Here is a 16,227-nt window from a genome sequence, read left to right on the forward strand (position 1 = left end):
ATTTTGATAGTTCTTCACTTTCACCAAAAATCTCATTTGCAAAAGATATAAATGGATATAGTAAGTCTAATAATTCTTTTTTATTCAATTTACTATATCTTTTTATTTTATTTTCTCTTGCTTTAATTCTCAATTCATTAAGTGTAAAGTCTTCAATAGGCTTAATGTAGTTACCTTTACATAAGCAAATTTCTCTTTTACATTTACCTCCTTTCTGTCTAATTCGTTGAATGTAACAGTTATGTTTTTCAATTTCAACTTTTTTCCAACAATTTATACATTTCTCTATTCCACATTTGAGTTCATCATACCTCAAACAGATTTTATTACAATCAATACATTTATGTGATAGCATACATATAAAAATATGACCATCTAAACATTCTTGATTATAACAATACCTGTTACAATCTTGGCAATATATTTTATTTTTTGTACTACTTAAATGTTCAGATTTCATATACAATCCACATACATTTTTATCTTTAACACAGTTATGCTTATCTTTATTATTATATGAATTATCACACTCTTTACAATAATAAGATTTACCAAGAAAGCCTGTCATTGATGTAATAACATCAAAATGATTACCATTTTTATACAAATAAATTTTACTTTTTTTATCCTCACCCTTATAAATTAAAGTATTTAAATGTTCAGCACAAATAACATTTACTTGTATATCTAGTGCATGTTCCACATTCTTAATATCATCAAATGTAAATCCTTTTTCATTATATTTTCTTAACATATTACATAATTCTAAAGCTAAATCTTTTTGAATTTTTCTACCAATCTTCAATTGCTTAATATGATTGGAATCTAATTCATATCCTAAAATATTATTTGTTTGAGTAGATAATGCAACAATAATAGCTCTTGGACAACATAAATTATCATCATTTTTAATTTGAATAATACTCCTTTTAGTATTGATATCTTTTGATAAATGTATTATTTTATCTCCTTTTGATCCTCTTGGCATGCTTACTACTAATAATGCAATACTTATTCTATCACCTTTTTCATATGTTGAATTACTTTTAGCAAGTTTTACCATTTCATTTAAAACTTTATCTATAGAATTAATTTTGTATTTTGGTTTACATGGTTTTAGATCTTTTATTAATGTTTCTTTAAAATTAATTTTATACTCACATTTATGTATCTTAAATTTAGTATTTTGGCGTGTATTCAGTTGAATTACATCTATCAGTTCATAAACTTCCGGTGTTTTTTTTAGTGAACTATTAAAATAATTTTCTTCATTGAAGATATCTTCTTGAAATTTACGATAAGGTTGTTGCTTTTTTATTTTTTTTATTAAACATTCTTTATTAAGTTTGTAAATTTTTTTTATATCAAAACTTCTTGCTTTTGACTTAAGCTCAGATACTTTCATTTTTTCTAATATAGTATGATTCTGTTCCGGCATTTTTTATTAATTTATTGTATACAATTTTATTTTATTTTATTTTATATTATTTATAGCGGGTTTTTTATTATATCAAAAAACATTTATATATAAACTAGTTGAACCCGTGCACTTCGTAGCCCGTTAAAAATCCTACCTTTTATATGTCTCAAACTGTGTGTTAAATTCGTTGGATTTCTGTATGTCTATTAGTTTGTTCTTTATGTATTCCTAAACAATAGGACAAATTGCGACGAAATTTGGTACAGAGATGTATTAGATTTATGGGCAGAAGATAAGCTAAATTAAAAAGTAATTGGCCCAACCCCGGGAGGTGCTCAAATAGAAATTTTGAAATTTACGGTGGAAAGTTTTGTTTATAGATGGTTAGGCATGATTTTTTTCATGGCAACAAACAAAGGACAGACAGACATATTATTATTGAAACTAATAGCAACCATCTATAAATAAAAATTTCCATCGTAAATCTTAAAATGTCTGTCGATTTTATGCTCCTTGCGAAATTCAAAAAAAATCAGTAGTTTTGGCTGTACGTTGATTCCACTTTCGTTGCCCGTTAAAAATCGTACCTCTTCAATGAATAAAAATACCAACTATAATTAAATATTTGTGTATCACCTCTCCGTCACCGTACTCTAGATTTTTAATTTTGCAATTTTTTTTTTCCTACCCATGTTATATTCGAGGTGAAAAATTCTCCTGAACAGAACCGTCACCCTGGTGTTAGGGCGGTGTGAATAAAAAATAATTAAATAAAACATATATAAGCATTTATAAGTAAGTAATTGCTTTATTGTTAATCATTTCAATTATAATTATTAACAAAAATCAGTTATATTTTCATTGTAGTGCTTTGTGGTATACGATGTTTTTTGTTTGATCACCTGGCGCATAGACAAACAAATCTGATGGTTTCCCAAAACGGGAACAGGCAACATATAATTGACCATGTGAGAAACATGGGTTTTCCAAATTAATACCACAAACACTTAATGATTGCCCCTGGGACTTGTTTATAGTCATAGCAAAAGCAAGCCGCAATGGAAACTGTAGTCGTTTAAACTCAAATGGCACATCAGTCGGAATCATTGGGATGCACGGTATGAGAACATCCTCTCCTTTATACTTTCCTTTCAGTATAGTTGCTTCTATCACGTTGTTCAGTAATTTTTTTATCGCTAACCGTGTGCCGTTGCACAGACGCGGTTGGTTGATATTTCGCAACATTATAACTACCTATCCAACCTTTAGTTGAAGATTGTGAGGTGGCAATCCTGGTAAATCCAGCGAGTTTAAGAATTCAGGTGGATAGTTGACTACATCATCTTGGTTAGTTGCCGAATCAACTGATTTATATATCCTCGATTCACCTGTAATTTGTTCTTGAATTTTGAAATTTAATTCATTTACATCAATGTTTTTAACAGCCAATATAACTCTTTATATCAAATATAAATTATTATGTTTTTAAGGTCTTCCCAGGAATTTTTTATTATATTTTATTCAAACAATTAAATTGAATAAATATTGTCTATAACATTTCCATGGCAACAAAAAATATTATAGTTTTGATTTATTTTTTATATTTTGACGGTATCGGGTTCAAATCCCAGACATCAATAAATAGTTTTTGCACTTTTTCTACTTATTCGGCAGACTTTTTAAAAATGTTCGTTCATAAAAACCTTCTCCTGGCAATTCCGAACAGTTGAAAAAAAAATTCAGCCAATTCGGTCCAGGGGTTGTTGAGTTATGCGCTTACCAACACATTTTGCGATTCATTTTTATATATAAGAATAATTAAATCTTTAGGAAAAAATATAATTAAATATATTTAAAAAGCTGCTTTATTAAAAAATAATATGGAACTAATTTCTAAATTAATATTTTTTAACATAATATTATTATAAAATTCTGTATTTAAATAGAATAAAAAAAATCTAATTTCTCGACCTTGTAGTATTGGGAAAACAGATTAATGACACGCTTTCTGGTGGAAATAATTGTAATTATTCTACTCGGGTAATATAATTAATGTGCCTATTGCTTACAATGTGATGAGTATGTAAAATGTGTATAATAATCTAGTTTTGTTGTCACATCGTGTTGTTTTTAATTTTAATGTAAAATCGAGTACATTTGTGTTGAATAATATTGAATATAATTATTAACTATGGCACAGAAAATAAAAAAAAGTCGTTATTTCTGTTCTGTGTTTGGATGTTCTTCAAAATATTCAACTTTCGAAGGCATAAGTTTTCATCAATTTCCAAAAGAAAGTGAAAAGAAGCTTTTGCGGAAAAACAAACTTGGTATTGAAGAGCTTGTAGACAAAAGAGGAATATGGGCAAATAATTTACGTATGGACAAAGAAACATTGCAAAAAAAAAGATTACAAGTGTGTTCAAAACATTTTACGGAAGATAATTATTTTTGGCCTAGGTGAAATATAATACGAGAGGTATATTTATTTCAATGTTTCAGTGGTATTATGTCTATTTTTATTTTAGTATTAAATCAGAAAGAAAGTGCCTTAAAAAAAAATGCTGATCCTAATAAGAACCTACCCAAATCATCAGTTCCAATAATTTCTCCTAAAAAAAGATTATCTCCAAGAAAAAAAACTACTCAGAAAGAACCACTAACTGTAAGTATTATGATCATGTATTTAAATCGATCATCATGTTTGTTATATTAAATGTGTACATTCGTTATTTTGTTTATAATGTTGTTTAGCACTCAAAGAAGCTTGATTTTTCGAGCCATATTACATCACCACATCACCTAACAGCAGTCGATCTTCCTTTAAATGTGTCAATAAATAACGAAGACCAAGAAAAAATTGAAAATATCAACAAATTATTGAAATCTAAAGATGATAAACAAGTCCAAGTATCCATTGGTGATATATTTGTGTCTTTTATATCTTTAATTGATTCTGAAAAAAAATTAATAACTATTACTGGATTACCTTCATTTTCAGTGTTAGAAAAAATTGTAGAGCTATTTAGCATTAATTTTCCTGACACAAGAAAACATCATATCAGTATAAAAGAACGAATTATTTTAATTTTTTTTAAGCTGAAACAAGATTTGTCATTTGCAATTTTATCAAATTTTTTTAAAAATCTTACCGCTGAAACTTGCCGTATAATTTATATTACTATTATTCCATTACTTGCTAACATTTTAAAGCACATAATTTATTGGCCAACAAAACATGAAATTTTAAATAATATCCCCTACTGCTTTGAGAAATTCGCCAATACTAGAGTTGTATTAGACTGTACAGAAATTCCCATACAACGACCAAAATGCTTTACCTGCCGTATAAAAACATACAGTAACTACAAATCTACATTTACTTTAAAATTTTTAATTGGTATTTCTCCAGGTGGATTAATTACTTTTATTAGTAAGCCTTATGGTGGTAGGGCCTCAGATAAATTAATATTTGAAGAAAGTGGATTAATTAATTTGATGGAACATCCAGATGCTGTCATGGTTAATAAAGGTTTTATGATAGATAATTTATGTCAACAAAATCAAATTGCAATTATTCGTCCTCCGTTTTTAAAAAATAAGAAACAGTTTTTAATGGAAGAAGCACTAATAAATAAAGACATAGCAAGCGCGAGGGTTCATATTGAACGAATAAACCAACGTCTATAAAATTTAACCCCTTCATGCATAATGTGCCATATGTGGCACGAATTAGTTTTTCGTAATTTGTTGCTTTGATAATATAGCTATGTCGTTACTGCATAGACGGCCAGATTCGGCACAAAAAAGCGAACAATTTTGATGTAAGGTACTACCATCTAGCGGTAAAATTGTGAGACATAGATTAAATTTTATACCGCTCAAATATTTTTGTCACCAAGAGTCGTTATCACTTACTTTATGTTATCATAACAAAAAATTGAAACTACCGAATTAAAAAAAAAAAAAAAATAGTATTGTGTTTGTCAATTTGCCAGCTTTATTTTAAAAGTAAGTACAAGTTTCTAAGTATAATATTTTTTGAAATATAATAAAAACTTAATATGTGCCATATTTGGCACAACATGCATTAAAAACATAGTAACTGAGTTTTTTTTTTAGCTCGTAAAATGGACCCTTCAAAATTTTATCACCAATTAAGATACATAAGAACTATTCCAGAAGGAAGTTCTGATTCTGAACTTTCTGACATTGTTGAAAATTGTGAATTCTCACAATTACTACCTGATATAGAATCTGATTGTGATAGTTATTGTTCACCTAAAAGTACTGATGTACTTATTATTCCTAATTCAGATGACGAAATTTTATCTGAGTTTGAAGATGATATGCCTCTAGCCCTAAGACTTAGCAATTTAAGTAAAAAAATCAAAAAATCTAATGTGCCTAATAATGTCAATAAACCTATAAAAAACAAATGGGTTGAAGAAAACCTAGAAGTCACAGAAGATGTACAATTCAAAGATTCATTAGATTTACCAACAACTATAACTGATTTAGTTTCACCTTTTCAATTTTTTAATTTTTTATTTCCAAAATCTATTATAAGTCACATTACAAAACAATCAAATTTATATGCCACTCAAGTCAAACCTATTAAATTACCAAATATAACAGAAAAATAAATTGAACAATTCATTGGTATATTGATGAAAATGTCAATTTTAAATTTGCCTTCAATAAGACATCATTGGAGGACACTTGGTTCCTCAAGTATATACAATATAATGACAGTCAACAGATTCGAAGAAATTAATTAATTAAATTAATTAATTTAAGAAATTACATTTCAATGATAACACCACAAATACATCAGATTCTTATGACAAACTTTTTAAAGTAAGACCTCTACTTGAACAAATAAGAAATATTTTAGTAACAGTTCCAAAAGAAGAATATTTAGCAGTTGATGAGCAGATCATTCCAACAAAATCTAAAACTTCATTAAAACAATATAACCCTAAAAAACCACATACATGGGGATATAAAGTATTTGTTTTAAGTGGTGTTTCAGGTTTTAGCTATGACTTTGAAATATTTGCAGGAGAACAAACAAATAAAATGCCTGACAACTGCCCTTCTCTCTCTACTAGCAGCAATATGGTTGTAAAAATGGCTCAAACTATTCCACGTCAAAAAAATTACAAATTATTCTTTGATAATTGGTTTACAAGCCTGCCGCTTATGATATATTTACACAAAGAAGGTATACTTCCTTTAGGAACAGCTCGTTTAAACCGTCTACAAGGACTGACAATGCCAACTAAAAAAGAATTTCAAAAGGAAGGAAGGGGAGCTATGTGTGAAAAAACTACTAAAATTGAGGATGTTAAAATATCTGCAGTTTCATGGTTTGACAACCAAATTGTCACATTAGTATCAACCTACGTTGGAAGTCAACCTATTGTAGAAAAAAAACGGTTCTTCAGGTCACAAAAAACATACAAGGTGATACCATGTCCAAAGTCAGTTGATGTTTATAATTCAAATATGGGTGGAGTGGACTTACTCGATTCAATGTTAGGTTATTACAGAATATCTACAAAATCTAAAAAATATTATATGAAAATTTTTTATCATATGATAGATTTATGTGTAGTAAATGCCTGGATTTTGTACCGTAGAGTTTACCCAGATACCTATATACAATTATTAGATTTCAAACTATTGATATCAGAAGTTTTATGTGAGGTTTTAAAACCAAGTCCACGAAGAAGAGGTCGTCCATTGCTGATAGAAAGTACAACAGAAGCTTTATACAATACTAAGAGAAAGAAAAATGGACCTTGTATGGAGCTACCATCAGAAGATATACGACTTGATGGAATGGACCACTTTCCAATATATGAAAAAAAACCGTGTTCGTTGTAAGTACCCATCATGCAACTATAAGACAATGATATCTTGTTCTAAATGTATAATACCACTATGTATAAACCAAGACAGAAATTGCTTTTTATTATTTCATACACAGTGATAACTGATAGATACATAATATTATACATTTTATATCTATATAGCCTGATGACAATCTTTATAACTTCTAAAAATTTAATTTGTGATGAAAAAAAAACAAAAGACTGTTTTATTTAGTTTTTATTATTATAATTATAAATATTTTGTTATATTTCAATTTATTGATCATTTTATGCTAAAATTTAATTTGTGATGAAAAAAAAAACAAAAGACTGTTTTATTTAGTTTTTATTATTATTTTGTTATATTTTAATTAATATTGTTAACTTTTGTGCTTATATTTAATTTGTATTTTGTAATTAACTTTTGTTATATTTGTATTAAAAAAATAAATATATATTTGAAAATGTACAAATCCAGTTTTTACCAAATAAAAAGTTCAAATAAATACCATTATTTACAGAAAACAAATACCACACTTAATGTTTAGACTTATGCATAAGTATCATAGAGCATATATTGAATGCATTTTGGCCAGAAATGGCACAAATAAAAATTGTATACTTTAATGCATGTTGGCCAAATATGGCACAAACGAACTTTTGGTGCATAGTGTGCCATATTTGGCACAAATTAAACTTTGATCAACTTTAAGGGGAAGTTTGACTCAAATATTTTTTTAACTATTTTTTTCGTGATCCTGACGTTTTTTACTATAAGCTCATTTTTTTCAGGGATAAATAAAAATTCATGCATGAAGGGGTTAAGATATTTCAAAATAAATTTCAATGGGCTCATGCACATCTTGCCAATGATATTATGATTATAATTGGAGGTATTTGTAATATGGGTCCATCAATTTTCTCGAATAACAAATTTAATAATGCTTCAGTTGATTAATTAATAAGACTTTTTACATGTATGGATAAATATTTTGTAGATAAGCATTATCCTGAATTAAAGAACAATTAATATAATAATATAATGCAGAATAATTCATCAACTTTTGTATTTATTAAATAATTCTTTTTACATAACATATTTTATTTACATATTTGTACTTTCTTAATGTTACAATTTGTTTTTATTAACTACAATATTATACTATTATTATCATAATATATTTATGTATGTATATATATATATAGTGTACAATAAAAATTAATAACATTTACTACATATAAATTTATAACAGTGAATAATGATGTAATAATGTTCAATTTACTAATTACATTATAATTAAAATGTATTTGATTCGACATTTTTTATTTCATCCCTAGCATCAATAAAAATATGTAATGTACACTGTACCTAAATTAATATTGATAATAAAATGTCTAAGCCTGTCATAAAATAAAATGTATAAAAAATGTTGTTAATAGCATTGAAATAAAGCAAAATAAAGTAATAAGTATTGGGAGAAAACAAGAAGAAAAATATTTATTTAATAAATTAAACATTAGCAGGTATACTGTCAGACAATTTACAAATTTCATGCAATAATTTATCAAAGTAAACAGATTTTAAACTAAGAAGCATACGTTTGCAATAATCATAATTAAAGTCTACAGAAATAACTTTAAAGTTGTCATCAAAACTGTTATATAATATTAAATCACAACAAGATACATTTAATAAAACAAGACCAAGCTGTATTTGTCCATAATATGAATGATTTTGTTTTAAATACAATTCACCATTAGGTTTTTTTACAATGTAAGATAGGGTATCAAGCATATCTGAAAGACTAAGAAATGATCCTTTATAAGGACATTTGATTTCAATTAACTTTAAAGGTTTGTTGTTTACATCTAAAATAATACCATCAGGTGAATACCCTAACCAAGGACATATGGAATGAGTAATGAATCCACATTCGTGAATTTTTATATTCATTTTTTTTGAGTAAACTTGTCTGGCTACATTTTCAAACTCAATACCATGCCTAACATATTTATTGGTAAATGATCTTGGCCAAAAATATCTACTTGCCTTGAGGGCCCATTGTTGTTCAGTTTTAGGAGCTTTGTTATAGGTGTATAACAAATAACAACGACTACCGTAATCCTAAATTGCCTAACAATTTTCCAAAATACATTATCTTTAAGAGACCTATTTCTTATATAATCTGTATCTGTATGTTTATCTATCAACTGAGAATATTTAGCTAAACAGCAATTTTTAAGCTCATTAACTGGAAACTTGTGAACCATATCAAACATATTATGAGTTGTTAATATAATATTATCAGCATTAGTATCAGCATTAATATTTTCTTGACAACCTTCTCTGGTACTGAATACATTTCTACCTATTGAATGCAAAGCTAAAGCTGATAGCGGTGATGCCAAAATAAATGCAGATCTATAATAGGATTGCAAAAATAAGCTAGAAAAATACTTACCACAATTTATAGATTACCTTTTTTTTTTTAATACCTAATGTCTTCACCTGACAATATCCCATTGGATATTGGTACAATGGGTTTACAACAACAGAAATTTTGTATAGGAACAGAAGAATACTGTTGCAATGATGGTTCTCTTAAACGAGACCACTCGCATCTAACATCAGTTGATGATAATGTTTCAATATCGCATATTTGAGTTCTAAAAAATTATAATTATTAAAGAGTTAACTAATAAATAGTTTTAATAATAACTACCTGTTTAAATATAAAAGTATTGCTACAACATGTTTACAACATTTTGATGCCCCAGCAGCACAACTACATTTCATTTGTACTATTTCCAAAGTATTGTTTTTTCTAAAATTGCCAGTAACTTCATGGGGCATTTCTCTAATGTGAGATGACTGAATTATTAATGCTTTTATAATAATTATTTGTTCCTAGTAAAAATATGATCACATCAAAAAGACAGTTTTTAAATTGTATAATACCATATAATATGCATTAATGAGTAATATAATTTAACTAAAAATTACCTAATATATAAAAACATTTTTGATTTTTAATATGTAATAATTGAATAGATTATTAAATCATTGATCTAATAACTTATTAAATGTACCTATAAGTAAAAAATTCTACTAAAAGAGAAAAAGTATTTTTATATTTATTATATTTTGTTGTAAAAAAAAAAAATCAGAATGATATATTAATAATGCAATATTAATCATAATAATTAATTATTAAAAACTTACTTACCCTTATCAATTTTCCACATAGCACAATTTGTTTCGAATTGAGTATTTGTTCGCCTTCAATCGCATTTCTCGAACTAGTATTGCATTTTGCATATTCAAATACATTTTTTAGGGAAAGTGCCATTGTACATTTATATAATCAATATAATATTATTATGTACGATATTGTATAATAATTAATAATTAATGCAAAAATTTATGAAATAACAGGTAACTTTAATAATAAATATTAATAATATTAATGTTTGTATTTGATGATATAACTAGAACGGCCATTTGTAAATACTACAGCGCCCCCGTTGGAAGTGTCGATAAAAAACTTTTGGATGACCAAAAAGTTTTGAAAATTTAATACAAGGTTCCTTATGAGTTGTTTTTATTGTAGTTAAAAAAAATTAAAAATCGTTAGTCACAATTTTTTTTATAAGCGTTTATAGTTCAAATTTTTACGAAATCTGTCGAAAACGCGAAAATTTGCAAGTAATTTTGAAGTTGAAAAATCATAAGATTTTTTTCTTTTATAACTAAGTTTTGAAAATTTGGTACAAGGTTCTCCATAAATTTTTCTTCAAATATCTGTAAAAAAAACTCTACCGGATTCAGACAAAAATTTTTTATGAGTGTTTGAAATTTAAATTTTTACAAAACCGCGTTAAATAAATAACGGTTTAGCCTCAAACGATTTTTGATATTTGTTATTATTCAAAAAGTATAAGTCGTAGATACTTGAACATTTTACCAATTATTTAGATTGGCATTTTCTTTACACGATTTAATTTTCAAAATATTTTGAGTTTTTTTGAGCTATTTATAGACAATTGAAATTTTCAATTTTTCTGAAATTTTTTTTTTGAAGTGTGGATAAAATTGTTTTGGCCCTATCAAAATACTTAAAAATTTTAGACAAAGTTCCTCATATGTTATTCTTATAGTGATTAAAAAATTATATGAATACATAGGCACAATTTTTTTTTATTAGCATTTGAAGTTCAAATTTTGACAAAAATTTGTCAAAATCATGAATATTTGCAAATTATTTTGTAGGTATAATTCATAAAAATGTTTGTATAGGTAGCTAAGAGTAGAAAATTTAATACAAGATTTTTCATAAGTTTAGCTTACAATAATTATAAAAGAACTTAAATTTTGGTGTATTCAGACCATAAACATAAACCACCTTTTTCACCAACCACTGGAAATTATATCCTAGGCTGACAAATCATCTTCGTTCAGAATCGTTTTTCGTATACAATGATACCTATCGTTGTATTCAAATTTAACCTACCCTAGTCCGAGGTCAACCCCGCCCCCTAATTTACAGCAGAACGGTACTCACTTGTCCGCTTTTTTGATTTGAGATTTTTATAAAATGAACGATAAGTTTTAGGTATAAGACCCTTTTTACATAGAGATAAAAGGTCTTGGATTTTTGCTTCCTCTATACACAGCTGTTTTTTATATGCTCTTATTGGAATTATGCGTTTGTCATATCGGCCTCTTTGTCTTTTTTTTATAATATTAATCTGTATGGAATCTATTGAACTTATTATTATCATTGTTGCTATTAACATCAAGACGAAATTGGAAATTAATTTTAGTTTTTGTTGATTAACCTATTAATAAATAATAAAAATATAAAATATTATAGTACTGTAGGTAGTACCAACTATTAAATAATATTATTAAATTGACTGTATTAACTATTATTACATTTAAAAAGATAAACAGTGATAACAATGTTATGATATTAAGTATGTTATAAAATAATAATTATAATAATATTATTATTATTTTATAATTATTTTACACGTGGTTAGGTACTACTTACTTCCTTGAAAGAAAAAAACAATCCGAAGAAAAAAGAAGTAACTCAATTTACGTCAATCTTCGATGGTAAAATGTATTTTATGATGACGTAACTCAAGTTCCTTCTTTTTTCTTGGGATTTCACTATTTCCAACTATTTTTAGATCCTGTTTTACTCTGTTCACAATCATGATACAGTTACTGCCGTTTTCGTAGGAGATAGAGCGAAAAAATGTCTATAACGCCATAGCAGTAACTCAATTTTCGATTTTTTTGAGTTACTGCCTTATTCGTTGCGTATGTCGAATTATATAATATATATTACTAATTACTATATATATGGCTTATAATTTTATAGGAAAGCGTTTGAAGTTTTTATAGAATTTTAATAAAACTCGTCAAAATTCCGTATAAATTATAGAATTTTGTAACGTGGTCGGGGAAGGACCAGTTAAATATAAGATATCTAGGGAGAGTCGTAGGACCCTATAGATATGTTTACCGTAGCCTGGGGTAGATATCGGAATCTTAAAAGTAATGTAAATAAACGAGGATTCAGTTTCAGTTATTATTAATATTTATTATATATTAAGGACTTATAAATAATGTTACTCACAGTAATCTTCTATACTAAAAATGACTTTTACGTGGTCGAACGGAGTCCTGAAACTATTTAATGCCTAGAAGGTGTACAATCGACTGACTACGTATACATTCATTGTCCTGGCCATAGGCCTTACAATTATATATATGTATGTGTGTATGTGTATTAGTCAGCAGTAACGTTCATATATATATAAGTGTCATGTAACATACTTATATTTATAATTGTTACATTACCCCCTCCCTAAAAAAAAAAATTACAAAAGAAATTTTGAACATAAACATTGTTTTTATCTCGTATTCGTCTTGATTGCTTGAATAATATGGCGATGATGGGCTGCTGATTGAGGTTTTTTTTGTGATTGTTTCGTATTACTTCATTGATGCAGTGAAGGCTATTTGTGTATTATAAAGTATAAGTATTTGCTTACAGGTGTTTCTACCGTGCCAGAGGCAAATTATACCTTTTATTAATCCACATAGTGTTTGTCTTATATTGTATAGCGTATACACTCGATTGTTTCATTATTTATTTCATAAATATTACTTTTTCTAATATCATTAATGATTGACAATATGAGTATAACCACTAATATAATATTTATAATAACTTAATCTAATTACAATAAATAATCTCCTCTTTTTTGTTTACATACTTATAATCATAATATTTCTAACATAACTTTAATCTATATTTAGTTACATGATTTGAATTTTTTTTTTGGATAATTTAGGTTGATTGACTTAACTAAATTGGTGTTTGACGTCCGCTGTGTATTTATGGATATATCTGAAACTTGACTTTAAGGTTAACATAATAAAATAATTTTTATACAATAGTTGATTATTAACTAGAACTGAATTAGAACTCTCTTTTTTATTATAATTTTTTATTTATCAATTATCACGTAATATGTTTTAGGTTTAATTAATTTATTTTGAATTGTAATGTAATTTTCGTTTATTATTATTTCATTATTTCTGTTTTTATCACATGAAATAATGACTTTGAACTGTATTAATCGATTAGTGTAGGTAGATTATATTTAGTTCGCTTCTTCAACCGTTATAATATTATCATTTTGTATTTTACTCTTATCCACGTGGTATACTACTTTGAGTTTATCTTCAGTTTGGTTTTTGTCTTTTTATTTATATTTTTTATGTATTTAATTATTTTATATATATTACCACTATTCTATTATTGTTAATGTTGTCATTCCGATAGAGTGAATATTTGTTGTTTTTTCTTTCGCTTTGTATTTTAACAGATTTTCGATTTCTTGATTTAAAACTGATAGTGATTTAGCGTGAGTTTTTAAATCATTAAATTTTCTAGGTATATCAATAGTGTCTAAGTTATTATATGGTACATATTGTTTCACGATTATATTATTGAAATCTTCGGTAAAGTTAGGTAGGTGGAAAGGAGGTAAGTAGTCTTTTAAAAAATGACTTTGGTTTTTATATTTTGAAATTATGAGGGTGTTTTTTGTAAATGCTTTGCAATTTGTTTTTAGAGATAATAGGCCTGTTTGATTAAGAATTGTATTTTCCGCCTCATCACCACAACTAATTACTATTTCTATTGGTTCCGGCGTGGCATATAGCCATTGGTTATTATTTTTTAGGTGATGCCAAATATCGTGGATCATAGTGATAGTCTTAATTTCACAATTGGTTGGTATAGTGTTACCTCCTTTAAACATTTGAAATTCGCAATTTGGTTTGGTTGCGCTAGATAGTGGGATACTTACACTACAAATTGTATTCATTTTAATAGACTTACACTTGTTGACCTGATCTTGAGAAAAAAATGTGTAATATTGTTTATTATTTTCTATGATTAAATATTCTTCCGGGGATTGTATGAAGATAAAATTATTTTTATTAACGTGTACTGGTAAGCTAACAATTCGATATAGATTAAAATTTAGGTTTCTATTAATGGTACGTTTATTGAATAAATTAAGTGGTTCTGATAACATATATTTAACTCTATAATTTTCATAAAATCAAAGTAATTTTTAATATTAATTTCCATTGGCATATTTAGGTTTGAAGGTAAATTTGCTTTTACGTCCTTAAATTGTTCTAATAATTCGTTTGGTTTTAATATTTGAGAATTGATCTGCCCTCTGTGGGCTGCTATTACTGTATTTAATATAACTGAGGTTTCTTTCGAGAATTGATTTATAAGCTCACTGTATACTGAATTATATAACATAATATATTCTTTTATACTTATTATTTTTAATTCTTCTTTTTGATTAATTATTTCATGGTTTATTTTACTTATATAGTCATTCAAATTCTCCTTAACTTTAGTAAAATCTACCGAAATTTTTGTTACTGAATCAAGAGTGCTTTCGAAAATTTTAATTTGATCCTTCTGAAGCAACAGTGTTTTTAATTGTTTTTCCTCTAAAAGTCTAATTTTATTTTGATATTCCTCCCCTTCTTCCTCAGTTAAAACTCCAAATAAGGCTCGTTGTAGTTTTCCGATCCCTCCGAAAAACGAGCTTCGTTTCGTTCTGTCGCCATTAGGGTTTAAATTGTGTTTTTTATCAATGTTTAAATACTGTTGTAGTGTTTCTCTTTCATCATTAATTTTGTCTAGTAGTGCTGAGTTAATTTTTTTTAAATTTGTACACATATCGTTTATATCAGTTGACTTATTTTCAAATCTTTGGCAAATTAGTTTATATCTATTAAAGTAAATATTTATGAACGCATAACTATTTTCGTAATTCGAAATATTATAAAATGTTAAAAAATTCCATTGAGAAATAGCTATGTGTAATGGAGATATATTTTCGAAATAAATACCTGGATTGGTAGTAAATTGTTTATTCTCAAAAAAATTAGAATTTCCCTTAGTTACCTCAAATACCATAAATATCATTGTTATTATTTTCATATTAATTGTTTTAACCTACGTAGATAATATGTTATGTTAAACCGTATAACTATATGTATTAAAATAATTAAGTAAATCCCTTAGTGAATAGATAGCTATATCAGTTACTATAATAGTATTAATTAGTATTAATTATTTTACTCACCAAAGTGTGATTATTCTATGTTGTTTGAATATTGTGTAGTTTGAATACTTCGTTGTATGGGTGTATGATTATTTCTCTCCTGTTCGTTATTTATGAATGATTCTTGCATACTGTTAAATTGCCTTAATATACTGTAAGTGGTATGTTTTTTTGCTGAGTGTTTTTATTTTTTTTTTTTTTAAATAGTAAATATCGAGCCTACGTTTGTTAATTATTATTATTATTTTA

At 26.7% G+C, this 16,227-nt stretch overlaps 2 protein-coding genes and 1 long non-coding RNA gene across 3 annotated transcripts; 2 read left to right on the forward strand and 1 right to left on the reverse strand.

Annotated features, from left to right (window-relative positions):
• Positions 1-1,933: 1,933 nt before the first annotated feature.
• Positions 1,934-2,874, reverse strand: LOC126551937 (ATP-dependent DNA helicase PIF7-like). The gene has a single exon (XM_050206330.1). The coding sequence runs from the start codon at positions 2,663-2,665 to the stop codon at positions 2,279-2,281; it is 387 nt and encodes a 128-aa protein (XP_050062287.1). The 5' UTR covers positions 2,666-2,874; the 3' UTR covers positions 1,934-2,278.
• Positions 2,875-3,672: 798 nt separating this feature from the next.
• On the forward strand, positions 3,673-4,289 carry LOC126551946 (uncharacterized). Its single transcript, XR_007605799.1, has 3 exons — positions 3,673-3,880; positions 3,949-4,085; positions 4,175-4,289. It is a non-coding gene; the product is annotated as an uncharacterized LOC126551946 (long non-coding RNA).
• Positions 4,290-5,550: 1,261 nt separating this feature from the next.
• LOC114121584 (piggyBac transposable element-derived protein 1-like) lies at positions 5,551-7,312 on the forward strand. Its single transcript, XM_050207376.1, has 2 exons — positions 5,551-5,940; positions 6,221-7,312. Exons 1-2 carry the CDS (start codon positions 5,551-5,553, stop codon positions 7,310-7,312), a joined length of 1,482 nt encoding a protein of 493 aa, XP_050063333.1.
• The last annotated feature ends 8,915 nt before the right edge of the window (positions 7,313-16,227 follow it).

The sequence above is a fragment of the Aphis gossypii genome, chromosome X, assembly GCF_020184175.1.
Source record: "Aphis gossypii isolate Hap1 chromosome X, ASM2018417v2, whole genome shotgun sequence".
NCBI lineage: Eukaryota > Metazoa > Arthropoda > Insecta > Hemiptera > Aphididae > Aphis > Aphis gossypii.

Bases quoted from the DNA above. Each gene is read 5' to 3' on its own strand.
- LOC114121584 (XM_050207376.1), top strand. From the start codon at position 5,551: ATGGACCCTTCAAAATTTTATCACCAATTAAGATACATAAGAACTATT. The intron at 5,941-6,220 runs GTTTCACCTTTT...AATTAATTTAAG, and splicing joins CAACAACTATAACTGATTTA to AAATTACATTTCAATGATAA.
- LOC126551937 (XM_050206330.1), bottom strand. From the start codon at position 2,665: ATGTTGCGAAATATCAACCAACCGCGTCTGTGCAACGGCACACGGTTA.